Raw genomic sequence first — 15,398 nt, 5'->3', positions numbered from 1 at the left:
GTCTGTATAAATTACAGTGATGGGAGTGTCTGCACACTGTACAGGCCGTCCCAAAAGTCTCTGCATAGGGGAAATTAACACTTTTTAGCAAAATTTTTCGTACGTATTATATATATATATATATTTTCATATAGCCTTTAAGAATGCCTTTGACAAAAGAAGAACGTATTGAAATCACTCATGGCTGGATCCGGAAGCTGTCGCAAAGTTGCGATGGACTTGGCAAGCACATCACACACGACACTGTTGCCAAACTGGGAGCCAAAGTAGGGAGAGACGTCTCTGTGTGTGTTTACAAAGAAATGGCAATCATATAGAGAATGTTTTTGCAAATAAAGTTACATTTTGATAAAAAAAAAAAGTGTTAATTTCTTTTATGTATGGAGACTTTTGGGACACCCTGTATATATGGTTGTCAAGCCAAATGTTCCTTGCATACTATATCCAGCTGATACTATATCCACCTGATACTATATCCACCTGATACTATATCCAGCTGATACTATATCCACCTGATACTATATCCACCTGATACTATATCCAGCTGATACTATATCCAGCTGATACTATATCCAGCTGATACTATATCCACCTGATACTATATCCAGCTGATATTATATCCACCTGATACTATATCCAGCTGATACTATATCCACCTGATACTATATCCAGCTGATACTACATCCACCTGATACTATATCCAGCTGTTACTATATCCACCTGATACTATATCCAGCTGATACTATATCCAGCTGATACTATATCCACCTGATACTATATCCAGCTGATACTATATCCACCTGATACTATATCCAGCTGTTACTATATCCAGCTGATACTATATCCACCTGATACTATATCCACCTGATACTATATCCAGCTGTTACTATATCCACCTGATACTATATCCACCTGATACTATATCCACCTGATACTATATCCAGCTGTTACTATATCCAGCTGATACTATATCCACCTGATACTATATCCAGCTGATACTATATCCAGCTGTTACTATATCCACCTGATACTATATCCAGCTGTTACTATATCCAGCTGTTACTATATCCAGCTGATACTATATCCACCTGATACTATATCCAGCTGTTACTATATCCACCTGATACTATATCCAGCTGATACTATATCCACCTGATACTATATCCAGCTGATACTATATCCACCTGATACTATATCCACCTGATACTATATCCAGCTGTTACTATATCCAGCTGATACTATATCCACCTGATACTATATCCAGCTGATACTATATCCACCTGATACTATATCCAGCTGTTACTATATCCAGCTGTTACTATATCCAGCTGATACTATATCCACCTGATACTATATCCACCTGATACTATATCCAGCTGATACTATATCCACCTGATACTATATCCAGCTGATACTATATCCACCTGATACTATATCCAGCTGATACTATATCCAGCTGATACTATATCCACCTGATACTATATCCAGCTGATACTATATCCACCTGATACTATATCCAGCTGATACTATATCCACCTGATACTATATCCAGCTGTTACTATATCCACCTGATACTATATCCAGCTGATACTATATCCAGCTGATACTATATCCACCTGATACTATATCCAGCTGATACTATATCCAGCTGATACTATATCCACCTGATACTATATCCAGCTGATACTATATCCAGCTGATACTATATTCAGCTGATACTATATCCACCTGATACTATATCCAGCTGATACTATATCCAGCTGTTACTATATCCACCTGATACTATATCCACCTGATACTATATCCAGCTGATACTATATCCACCTGATACTATATCCAGCTGATACTATATCCAGCTGATACTATATTCAGCTGATACTATATCCACCTGATACTATATCCAGCTGATACTATATTCAGCTGTTACTATATCCACCTGATACTATATCCACCTGATACTATATCCAGCTGATACTATATCCAGCTGACTTCTTTGACCTTTATTATAGCCATTTGTAAAGGTTTGTGGTCCTGCAAGTTGCACTTGATCAGTAGTAGGTTAAATACCTATAACATTATATAGACTATAGCTGTACTAGAATATTTCAATAAAGTACCTAAAACTGCACTGCTTCCCTGACAAGTCCTTCCGAGCATTGATTATATTTAATGTACATTGCAAAAAATTATCTTAGCAAGTGAAGATATCTTGAATAAAGGAAAAGTTATCTAATATTTCTCATTTTGAGATTATTAAATGACAAATATAAGCCTATTAAATTGTTTTCTAGACATATTTACTAACATCAAGCTTAAATCTCTCTTATTCTATTGACAGATATAGGAATTTAGCTTCTTTCTAAAAGAAGCTTGAAAGAAGCGAAAATATCGTCCAGTAGAATAAAATAATTTCAAGATTGAAATGAGTAAAAAATATCTGGAAATAAGCATTATAATCTTTTCTTGTTGTTGTTCAAAAACATTCCAATAAAGAGAAATATTAGTTGAATTTGCTACTTGCTTTAATTTTTTAAATATTTTTTTATTTTTTTGCAGTGTTGCATTATAAACTCAGCTAAAGCTTGGTTTCCGTTTGCTTTTGGCAGAATTTTTTTTTTTTTTTTAAAGTGCTTAGTGGAGTGTCTCTACAGAAGAAAAAATCTTTTCCCACAGGATATGACAAAATTGCTACAGACGTGTCAGTTCAGAAGGGATATAACCGAGATTATTTAACGCTAGTGTAATCCTTCCAGACACAGAACTGTACAGTATGTAACAACACACTGACCTGATGGATTCAGATGGGACTAAATTCACAGAAGTAAAAATTACATTACATGACCCCCATGTAATCCAGTCTGAATAGGGCTTTTGTGAAAATAAGCAATCTGAAACCCAATATGTCCACACGACTTGCTGGCTTGCGCTATGTCACTAGCAAGCTACCAAACTAGCCTTATCAAGTAACCTAAAAAGCTTCATATGACTTTTGTTTAAGAACATTTATTTATAATTTGAGGTAATGCTGAGAAAACAAGGCGTTTTGTATGATGTATAGATGCGAAGTGAAAGTTTTATGTTTTGTTGGCTTTCATTTTAACCACTAGCTTTGCTCTATAATTGGCCAAACATAATTCCTAAAATTGAATTCTAAAATTATATACTTTTTCTGCCATGGTTCCATGTAGCAAACTCACAAGTGGACACATACTGTACATTTATTAATTTCTGTATAAATTTTGGTAAATTTTGTATAAATTACTGGTAAAAAAAAAAAAAAAAAAAAGGATCTACATCTTGTAGCTTAATTCTAGGCACAAGCATACCTAGAAATATTTTTTTCTGACCTCATTACCAATACCAATGTACTCTCTCTCTCTCTCTCTCTCTCTCTCTCTCTGTCTGTCTCTTCTCCTTTCTTTTTCCAGTTCCATATGCTCTCTGTTTATCTCTCTCCTCCATTCTCTTTCAGTTTCACGGGCTCTCTGTTATTCTATCTATCTCTCTCTCTCTTTGTTTCACTCTCTCTCTCTCTCTCTCTCTCTCTCTCCTCCCAGTCCTTCATAAACTCTTCAAGCTTTACGAGCAGCTGCAGGAGGAATCAAACGCACACGTCCCTTCTCAGAGCTGCACTCTCTCTCTCCATGCTGGAATAATGTGTGTGTCGTGTGTCAAGGTGTGTGTGTTGATGTTTGTGTTGATTGGGGGCGGTGTTGGACAGAGTTATGGACCCTCATGTTACGGTGGATTTGACCTCTACTTCGTCCTGGATAAGTGAGTTTCCTCCTTTGGCTTCATATTGTCATGATTAATTACACACATATATATAATTAAAAATAATAAAGAGTTATTTAGCTCAGGTGAGTAAGAGGCCAATGAGGCAGGAGAGCCCAGTGACTGCTCAAATGCTGTAGAGAAATTGAATAAAAACAGAAAGTTATTATGGAGCACATGTATATGTGTGTGTTAGATACTTTCTGATAATCATTTACTCAATGCATTGCAATATTCAAGATTCTGTGGCATGCCTTTGTTCTGGCTTTTTTTTTCTCCAAAGGTACTTATTTTGGACACATCATCGCATGTGTCCTTCCCAGTGAAAGCAATCCCATAAGTCAAGGGGGTCCATTGTATTATTTTTAATACGATATCAATAAATAAATAAATAAATAAATAAGGGAAAAATAAAGCTCTAAAGATCTAAAATTGAAGCTTATTTTTTAAGAAGGAGTTATAATTTTGGGAGTGTTATACTACAGGATGAGGGGTGTCTTTTTGTCCCTTTCTGTCTTATATATATTGATTCACCAACTTATTAGGTATTATGTATGTGTACCTAATAAATCCTTAGGTCAGTGTATAATAATATAATATAATACTATCAGTATAATGAAAATAAATCTATTTTAATGCAATTTTTGCAAACTAAAACATGAACAAATTATAAGGACATTTTTTTACAGACAAAATTTAACTCAGATTAGTAACTCAGACATGTTTATAATTCACAATGAATTAATGATTATATTGTAATACTAGAGCAGTTATAATGATTTGTGTTCACGGGCTTCACAGAGAGTGTAATTAATGTTTCCCATCCACCTGCTCAGCCGCTTCAAGTTAATGTAAACACTGAACACCAGAGGGACGGTTGTGGTTATTGTAGTTGTTCTAGTTGTTGTAATGGCATCTGTACAACACGTGGGACGCTGTTTCCTCCTAACCATCACACATTGCTCATAATGAACCTGTTTTTCATACAGGAAAGGAGCACTTATAGTTTGAGCTGGAAATTCGCTCACCCAACATTAATACGGAAAAATAAAAATATTTCTTAATGTCAGTGGAGCTGCATAAATGACTCATGAGACTCAGTATTAACTGAGTATTTATTCATCTATCTATCTCTTGAGTAACAGATTTAGAAGATAATTATCTCATTATTTAGGTGTTTATTATAATCATCATATTTGCTTGTAATAAACTACATTATGTTATTTGGTTTATTATTTAATGCAGAGTGAGAGGAATAGAATTTCATTATGACTGTAAGTTCATTCATTCATCTTCAGCAAGCTCTTTATCCTGGTCACTGAGTATGGTATGGGAATACACCCTGGATGGGATGCCAGTGCATCAAAGAGCACCGCGCACACACTCATTCACACCTAGGGAAAGTTTGCCATAGCCAATACATCTACCAGTATGTTTTTGGGAGGTGGGAGGAAACCAGAGTACCTGCAGGAAACCCACACAGACACGGAAACAGTATGCGAAACTCCACACAGACAGTAACTCGAGCTTAGAATCAGACCAGGGACGCTGGAGCTGTGAGGTGGCATCACTACCCACTGCACCTCTGTTCCGCCATTTCTTTCCATAACGTACTTTAAATGGCTATTAATGAATAGATGATGGGGTTTGATATGTGAAAAGTGACATGTCTTGTGGAATAGTTTTATTAAAAAACACCAACATTGTTATACATATAAACATTTGTTAAATAAAAAGTGTATAATAGGTAATAAACAATGACATTGCTTTAAGCTCAATATCAATCAGAATATCAACTACATCAAGATGAAAAGCACTTCTTCCACAACATGTTTATAACTTGTAGTGAATTAATAAAGAATTAATGAGTATACTATGCATTATAGAGTTTATAACACCCTGTAAACATACAGCTGCTAGACAGTCAAGGACATAGTGCAAAGGACACAATCCTATTACTCCTTATAACGAAAGCACATGATAATCACAAGCTTTATATAGAGTCTTATTAGAAAAGTAACTGTTGCCCATAAAATTGCATTTGGAATATAAATGCATTCCATAAGAGGTCAAAGGTCAGAGTGAGCTCAGCAGAATTAAACAGAACCTTTTTACCAGCAGCACCAGATGTTCCAGAGCTGCATGGCTGCAGTGCGCGGACACACAGACACACACACACACAGACACACACACACACACATCTAAGAGAAGAAAAGAAAATAAGGGAGGAAGCCAGAGGGAGGGAGAGAGAAAGAATGTGTGTGTGTGTGTGTGTGTGTGTGTGTGTGTGTGTGTAGTCACTTCATTGTCATGCATGAAAACCAGATTTGAAAAGCAGCTGCGATGCAGATGAAAGACAAATGAAAATTGCTGAACTATTAAAAGAAGTGCAACTAACCTCAATAGAACTATAATGTCTTATGTTTGTACATATGGTATTTACATTCCTATAGTTCCACAAAAGATCCATAGAAGTTCCTGTTGGCACCGTATCTTGGGTTTATATGTGACTGAAGATCTTTATGCCTTCAGCTGTTTGTTTTGGATTTTTCTAAATTTTTTTGGCAGTTAATTTTGGTTGTGGCTTTGTGTGTTTCTTACATTTTTGAATGATGATTACCACTGCTTTAAATGGCCTCCCTAAGCACTTTATTCCCAGCTCTGTGAAGGGTCAGTACTTCTCTCAAGAGCTGAGTGTTAGGTTAACCCCTCAAGAGTTTGAACCTGTTTGACCTTTTCCTGCCTGGAGACTTAACAAAATAAACATGTGCTGACTGTTTTAAATCATTAGCCAGAGACACATAATGAGGCACATTTAAATCTATTAACTAGTGTGTGTCAAAGGGGATGCAAACCTTTGAGAGGATTAAAAGGAAGTCCTGACCTAATGTCAATTGCTGTAATGTGTATGCTAATTATTTATGGGTTAGATTAAAAATCGTTGCATTAAAATTAATTTTTTCACCTAGAACATGAGGGTATGAAAACTTTTGCACTGAAATAGTTCGTTACAGTTAACAGGGTGTCATAGGAGATTAGCTGAGTTATTATGTGACAGTCATATAATGTGATTATATAAGAATAAGCAAGGAATAAAACACAATAGAGCATTTTAGTATAGGAAAATAATAAAAAGTTATGGTAGAGTGATATCCCCGACGTGAAGTGGAGCTACTTTTACCACTCTGAAGTTGATTATTTTCCAATAACTGCATGTCACAAAGTGTTTTATTCCTCAAATACCACAACAATTTGCCAACAATTACAATTTTAAATTTATTAATGAATGATAATTCATGCTTTTTAAATGTTTTTTGTTACATTTAATGTTGCAGCTTGTCATATTACCAAGAAACTGGAAAGCACAAACTCCTCTGTCCAGAAGATGTGGAGGAAAATTTACTGACTGTTACAATGTACTGACACTGGAGACTCCTTCCTTAACCATTAAATAAACATCTCCTTGGTATAGTGAAGAAAACTTCCCCATATCAATGATTATATGTATTTCTTTGTTAAATAATAACACATTTTAATCCATTTATTATTCCTTCAATCACGTTGACTATCCACCAGGCAAGTCTTTGGGAATGAGCTGTTACTACAATAACGAGCGCTTTAATGTAACATATAAAAAAGAATCTGTGATTTGAATTACAACCGGATTTACTGTCAGAGCTGCGGCAAATTAATCAACACCTTCTGACCTTCTGAAGAATTTAACAGCACTGTGGCATAAGAATAATTCGGTTCAAATCAAATTTTATTTATACAGCACTTTTAATACTGAATATTGCCACAAAGCAGCTATAAATAAGAACTATAAGCATGGATGCTAATTAACGCAGCACAAAATGTCTAGTTAAAAATGAACTAGAGAAAATGGTTCAACCCAAACAGTCACCCGAACTCTTGCCTGAATATAAACTGATTGGATTGATGCCACGACTCAGAGGCTTCCTTATTACTACCTACAGTTGGGCCCAAAAGTCTGAGAGCACTATGAAAATGAAAATGCTTCTGTTTGGCATTTTTTTCAATTTAACACAAAGGGTTTCATTACAAGTGATATTATCAGCAGTAACCTGAGTGAAAAGCAGGATCTTAGAAATATTTACATGACTTTCAGAGTTTATTAGTATTTGGTACGTCCCCTTTTTGCTTTAATGACAGCGTGCACTCGATCTGGCATGGACTCCACAAGTTTGTGCACAACCTTACGATCCATTTTTGATCAAATCCATCGGCATGTCGTCTGAACATGTGCCTCAATACAAGAGATTAGGCATGAGGAAAATCTGAGTTTTTGTACTAAGCAGTTAACATGGTCATTATCACACATTTGATTACATTTAAATAGTGACCTAGAAATAGTGCAGAATTTTGAATATTAAATATACAAGATATTGAACATTTACTTTCTTTGTTTTAAATATTTAAAAATGTGAAAACTTTTGTCAAGTCTGAAATCACATTGAAAATCTGGAATTTTAAATAAATTTAAAAAAAAACCAAACAAACAGATTTTCAATGTGGTCTCAGACTTTTGGACCCCACTGTACATGTTACTTTGTTAAAGAACATACAAAACGTGTTGGTCCTTTGAAATCTTTGTATTAGATTTGTGTACACATTCCCTTCAATTCAATTCAATTCAATATTATTTGTATAGCACATTTTAACAATAGATATTTCCATAAAGCAGCTTTACAGTAATCCAGAATTAACTACAGTAGCTCAGCTTGTAAGATTCAATTTAACTTACATTCATACAGACCATATTCTGTTTAATCAAGTCTTACATGTGAATATTCACTAAAGAATTCAAGCTGCTTGAGCCAAATTTCAGGTTGGAAAAATGGATTTCCAGTCCTCTTTCACTAAACTTTTGAAATTACAGAACAGAAGGGGTTAACTTTCTGCAGTTTAGTTGATGGTTATAATTTACTTTCTGACAAGCTCATGACAAAATTTTCTATTGAAATATTTTCTATCATGAATCATGAATAATGCTGATTAAAACCTCAGGACTCCAAATCTCTCTCCATTTATCATGGTTTATTGTCCCTAAAAATTCTGTCACGTTTTAATGTCATATTCATTAAATGTTTGCTAGCACTGCTTGTGGAGCAAAGAATTCAAATTCAGCACGAACAGAGACATTTTAATGACATTATTTTAGTAATTAACTCTACAGAGCTGTGGTTTTATTCAAATATTATATAACCCGGCATTTGGAAATGAAAAAATAATGACATCAGTGTACTAGTAATGCCAATGCTGCAATCCAAAATTACAGAAATCCCAGTGAGCTCAGTAACAGGATTATAATAATTCCCTCAGTGCTGAGTGTTTTCACCCTGGAATGTTTAACCATCATTACTTACTGACACGTATTCAGTCCAAAGTCCAACATTTTGTAAATATTTTATGGCTGTTTTGCTATTCTTTTACTCTTTTACTCACTTATTAGCATAATGCTAATAAGTACTATTTTTATTACACTTTATTTTATGGGCATATCAACTTACTGACAAAGGCTTTGAGTGGGTAATACCCGGCTGTGGCTTTCTTTTTTCTACAGAAAAAAAAGAACAACATGTAAATAATTGTAATGTTGCTGCAGAATTAATTAGATACCAAACATTTAAAAATAAATTTTTCAAATTTTTTAGATTTTAAATTTCACAGAGCTTGAAAAAGAGGCTAGTGCCCAATCATTTTGATGCTATAATGCTAATTTGTGGTTAGCCTGTTTACTACAATGCTAGTTTGAATGAGCTGATGTCACACCTAACTTTCACAAGTGTTTTCAATAGTGGTGTGTTTAATGTGTCTCAGAATGCTGTACTAACATAAAACTGTGACTATAAAACATATCATATTACACGTGAATGCGTTTACAGCTGCTGAAACTCTCAGTTTAATAACTTCTCTAGCAGAGCAACCTCAACAAATTAATGTGCCATATGTAAAAAAAAAAAAGGGGGGGTTTTATTCCAAATTCGCTGAGGTAAGGCGAAAATTCCTGATCTGTCTGCACCGCACACAGACTGAAAACAGCAAGAGTACCAAACCAGACACCACTTTATTTTAGTTCTTTATGGCTATTTTTGTCCTCAGGCATGTAGAAATAGGACCTTCTGTCTCACATCACACTCTCACAAAAGTCAAATCAAAATATTTATTTCAAATATCTGCCAAAAGCCTTTTCTCTGTTGTGCAGTGAATAAAACCATTAATGTTATAAGATCATAAATACTTGTCATTTAAATTTTTCTGAGGACTTTCTTTCTTTTTCTGCCATATTTTTTTCTGAAAAATGCATTTTATGAATTAAATAATCAACAGAACAGTTAGAAAACATCTCTGACTTTTATAAAAGGATGACTTTATTTAACCATTTAACTAAAATAAACTCTTCTCGTCTTAAACCCAGTTATAGATCCCTTTTTAATGCTATCTTAGCACTAGCCAATGTGGTTTTGTGCCTAGCATCTGTACAATCTTGTAAAGAAAGCTAACCTGTACTATATTGTTAGTTCATGTGTTAGCCCGTTTTGTGTAATGCTAAATCAGATTTAGCCTATTCCATATAATGTTAGTTTTTACTGATAAGCAGGGTTAGCCTGTTTATGGTCTTAGTTCTTGTGTTAGCGAGTTTATTTTAATGCTAATTGGTGGACTATTTTGTGGCTAGCATGTTTACGATAATGTTAGTCTCAGCCTTAAACGTCCCACCCTAAAGCTAGAAGTCTTTTGATTAGCCATGTTTTATCACTCTAAGTCTGTAAGAAAGTTATCAACTTAGCTAATTTGCTAGATACTCTTTAGTTAGCAACCTGATAGGACTTTATGTGGAGTGTGAAAGAAAAAGTGTGTAAATATCTGAGCTAAAATCTGAGGAAATCATTTCAGATACATTGTTTTTACTGCCAAGGTCAAGTGTGCAAGCGAACCCCCCTTTTTTAAATGGCTAAAATAGATTATTAAATGAGTTTGCTAATGATTTAAGTATGCTATAGTGTATATACATATGTTACAAATAAATCATTTTCTTGTTATGTTCAGGTCTGGAAGTGTTCAGCATCACTGGAATGAGATTTATTACTTTGTGGATCATCTGGCACACAAATTCATCAGGTGAGATTTTTCACTGTGCCATGTTTTAAAATGCGAACCAGACATTAATTCTTTTCTGAAGGACCTTGTCATGAACACTTGCAAGTTTCAGCAGGGTTCATTTACAGACTGGTGATGGGCTGACGTTTAATGATGGCACATCATTGAGTCATGTTAGCTCATGTTAGTTAGCACTGAAGTTTAACATTCATGAATATGACTTAAAATCCTCTCAGAATTTCCTTTGGGTTAGCTTATGTTAGCTAGATGGCTAATGCTAGCAGTGAAGACTGTAAATGTTTATGAACATGTATCTTATGTTAGAGAAAACAAAGAAAATCAGTGAAAATATAAATGCACATATATGAATTCCAATAACTTCCATTAGTTTGTCTATCATAATGCCAATTCTTGTGTTAGTCTGTTTCCTAAAAAGCTAATTACAGGGCTCAGTGTCAGTTTAATGCACTTTTACATGTGTTACTGTGTTTAATATAATGGTACTTCAGGGTTAGCCTGTTTAACGTAATGCTAATTCAGGGTTAGCCTGTTTAATGTAATGCTAGTTTAAGTTTTAGCTTATTTATTTAAATGTTAGTTTACAGTTAGCCCATATCCATGCCTTAAAATTGAACTCGTCTTCTTCTGGATAGTGGGATTATAAACTTTTACATTATACAGGCGTAGAAGAGTAAAGACAAACAGGATTAAGTGTGTTGAAAGGATGTTCAATATGAGCACATTGTGAAAAAGAGTCCTGGGATGAGCACAGGACAGTCTTTATGACTACAGAAGCAGATCTTAGATATAAATCTACAGTATTCAGGTGAGTCTTGGGCATTTTCTGTTTAAAGGAAGTGCAAAACTTTAGGGTGTCCATGTGGGACAATCTAAGGGCAGAGGTTGAGGCACAAATACAGAAAGCTCCACTCAGATGAAGAGTATCAGGATAAATCAGGCAGGTCTAGAGGACAGGAGTAGAAGTGTGTCAGGATCTGGCACTGGCATCACATCATTGTGTGTGTTTTCCTCACTGCTGCTCCAGCTCTACCCTGACCACACCCTTTAACCACTGTTATCACATTTTCCATCATTAATAGTGTCTTTACTCAGTATATACGTAGCTGCATCCCAGATCCTTGTATTTGATAGAAGAATTCTTATTAAATTTCAACCTAATAAGTAACAGCTGATGAGCGCAGTAAAACAAACATCTGGTTTGTCGTTTTTATGTCTATTTATCCCACATTCTGTTTCATATAAGCCTCCCTCTATTTAATTCCACTTATTTTTATCAGCAGTTAGATGTACTATACCCTAGAGCACCAAAAATACAGTTTAAACATTTGACTTGACCATATTTAGTAGTGATAGTGATAAAGAAAAAGAAGAAGAAGGTGTAGTAAGAGTAAAAATTGCAGTAACTGTAAGGCTGATAAGCAGATACAGATTTAACAACAATATTCTGTCTTTCTGACTCCGTCTCTCTCTATTTTTCAGTCCTAAGCTCCGGATGTCCTTCATCGTTTTTTCAACAGAGGGGAGAACCCTGATGAAGCTCACAGAAGACAGGTGAGCTTAGAAAACAAGAGGTCCAGGTCAACCTGGCCTCACAAACTACCAGACATGTACTTTATCTCCTCCTCTGTTCTCTTCTGTTTAGACCAGAGTGACCCATTTAAATGGTTCTAAAATGGGTTTTCTGAGGATCAATTATTTACCGTGTATTCTCAGATATGATCTGTGTGTGTGTGTGTGTTTGTGTGTTAGGGATCAGATACGAGCAGGACTGGAGGAACTACAGAGAGTTTTACCAGGTGGAGACACTTTCATGCACAAAGGCTTTGAGCGGGTGAGAAAGTCTCCTCTCTGTCTACCTCTGTTTCCCCTGATCCATATCTTTGTTCCAATAAAATACATTTTGTATTGCTCTTTCACAGGCGAGTGAGCAGATCTACTATGCAAGTGGTGATGGTGAGTGGTGATGATAAGAAAGAAAAAAGAAAAAAAAATCCACATTAAAATACATTTTTAAAAGCCCTTAAAACTTAAGACTCAGTGTTGATATTTATGCTTAAATTATTGGGGAATGGAAGAACGAAAGAAAGTAAAAGAAGGAGGAAATGCAAGAAATAATCCAACATTCTGTCAGTGTATTTCAGTAAAAAGTTTCACACTTTAATCTGAAATATTTTTAACAATATAAAGTTATACAAACTGTGTATATTATGTGTCGTCTACACACACACACACACACACACACATATATATATATATATATATATATATATATATATATATATATATATATATATATATATATATATATGTTTGTGTGTGTGTGTGTGTGTGTGTAGATATAGATAGCACTTTATTGCTGCATTCAAATGATGTGTTAATCTTTATGTAAGAATTCCACAAGAATGACCCATTTTTGTGTAATTCATGTTTTTGGCCCCTAAATATGGCAAAGCCCATGGAAGCTAGGTTAACAGTCAATGCTAAATGTAATTAAAAATGTCATTTTAACATATATAACAGTCTTTTATTAGTTATTTATCAACACAGCTGAGAGAAAATTTGATATTTCTGTGCCTTTACATTGTTTGTATATAAAAGACCTAAGGTGTACATGCTAACTAGCTAAATCTTACATCCATATTTCCCAGTTGCCTAGCAACAGTGTTCTCTCAACTTTTCCCACTTGAATGGTAAGCATGTTGTGGGTTCACATGTACATGTCAAAAGCACAAAAGTCATTATCTCTACGGTAATAGTTAATAACTGATAATGATTTGTTCATGGTATATCATGGTTTCGATATATTATTACCACCATACTGTTTATATCCAAATACAGTACATGGAATGAAACATGTGCACTGCACTTAGCACAGAAGTTAGTATTTACCAATGTTCTGTTTGCAGGTTATCGAATAGCGAGTGTTATCATCGCTCTGACAGATGGAGAGTTACGTGAGACTCAGTTTGACTTGGCAGCGAGAGAGGTGAGCTACTGATGCTGTAGTTTTGTCAAGAGAAATAGTTCTCTCATTTATTATAGACAATGACACATTATCTATTCAGAAACCCAAATCAGGCAGTAAACGCATTAGTTGCACTATATACTGTATATACAGTAGGTCACTATATAGGTCACATTAACACCTCACCACTGTGCACGTGTCCCAACCTCACAAACCCTATTTACCATAAAGGCCTGAGTTTGTCTTAATGTTATCTTACTACAGTATTGTACATAACAGGCAGGACGCTCGCGTCAGCTTGGAGCAACAGTGTACTGCGTGGGAGTGAAGGACTTTAATGAAACTCAGGTGAGATATTCAAACTAGATTCAACTCAGTTTCACTTAGCTGAATAAACTTTATCCATCACTAAGCTTGTCTTAGAAAGAAGACTCACAGCCTTGTTGGGGCTGTGTCCCAAACATGTCCGAAAGAATTTCATTAGAATTTCAAAACCCAACATTATTTTTTTGGCATTTCTGGGGGACATACTTTGAATTTGAAGCTTCATATACAGTCGTAAGATGTGCCACACCCGAAACACAGATGGAATCTGATTGAATAACAACCTGTGTATGACTATTTAAACGATGTTAAATAACTTTTACAGAGTTCTAGCTAACTTACTTCATCTACTTGGTTTCTGCAAAGCCAACTTGGTAAAAGCTGTGTTAAAGGTTAGCTGATTTACAGTACCTCATGGGCAATAGACACACTCCTCACACGCACAGAAAATAGCAGAGTGGCAGTAAATCATAGCAGTAAATCATGTACTCTCGGTGCTACATATTTAATATTAACTAAAACATACTTTTCTTTTTATCCATCCTAGCTGGCTACAATCGCAGGCAGTGAAGATCATGTTTTTCCTGTGAATGATGGATTTGAGGCGCTGCAAGACATCATCGACTCAGTAAGGGTCCAAATGACTTTTCCAGTTCCAAAAATGAGAAATAACTCCCTGCTCACTTCCCCATAGAAAAGACATTGTAGTATTTATGTCACAGAAAGTCTAAGCCTAGAGAATACCTTTATTGCACTACTAGTAGTTATCTATTAATTCTTCATCCACAGTTTACCCTACATCATAGAGTAACAACAGTTAGCCTAATAATTTAGCAACATACGCTAAGCTATCCACTCTGTTAATGTTAGTTATGCTAACTAGTAATCTTAGCTAACCCTAACATTTCCTTTCCAGCAGCAGCCATCTGATATTATGCGGCTGGCCAAGTTGTGGGATAGAACTGAAACTGTGATTGGACACACTATTGGTCAAACTGTAAGATGCTGCTCATCTTATGGTCATATTTTTAATGGTTAAAAGTAGTATTCTATGTTTAACACTTAAATCTGTCTACAAATATTTAGGGTTGTAACAATATACTCAGGTCACTATTCAATTCGAGTCACGATACCGGCTTCACAATTTTGATTCTATTCGATGCTTAGAATATTTTGAACAAAACTTGAATGA

General features: G+C 35.1%; 1 protein-coding gene across 3 annotated transcripts in view; it reads left to right on the top strand.

Moving 5' to 3' along the window:
- Positions 1-3,490: 3,490 nt before the first annotated feature.
- antxr1b (ANTXR cell adhesion molecule 1b) overlaps positions 3,491-15,398 on the top strand; it is a 29,374-nt gene continuing 17,466 nt past the window's right edge. For all 3 annotated transcript variants that reach the window (XM_026942599.3, XM_053241284.1, XM_053241285.1), the window contains exons 1-8: positions 3,491-3,774; positions 10,846-10,917; positions 12,397-12,468; positions 12,667-12,748; positions 12,837-12,870; positions 13,824-13,903; positions 14,162-14,230; positions 14,754-14,834. In XM_026942599.3, the coding sequence (XP_026798400.1) occupies positions 3,656-3,774; positions 10,846-10,917; positions 12,397-12,468; positions 12,667-12,748; positions 12,837-12,870; positions 13,824-13,903; positions 14,162-14,230; positions 14,754-14,834 (609 nt within the window). In that variant the 5' untranslated portion in view covers positions 3,491-3,655. The remainder of the gene's footprint in view (positions 3,775-10,845; positions 10,918-12,396; positions 12,469-12,666; positions 12,749-12,836; positions 12,871-13,823; positions 13,904-14,161; positions 14,231-14,753; positions 14,835-15,398) is intronic.

This window comes from Pangasianodon hypophthalmus, chromosome 17, assembly GCF_027358585.1.
Source record: "Pangasianodon hypophthalmus isolate fPanHyp1 chromosome 17, fPanHyp1.pri, whole genome shotgun sequence".
Taxonomy (NCBI): domain Eukaryota; kingdom Metazoa; phylum Chordata; class Actinopteri; order Siluriformes; family Pangasiidae; genus Pangasianodon; species Pangasianodon hypophthalmus.
Note: the sequence above shows the minus strand (reverse complement) of the source record. Positions and strands in the feature narration are given on the sequence as shown.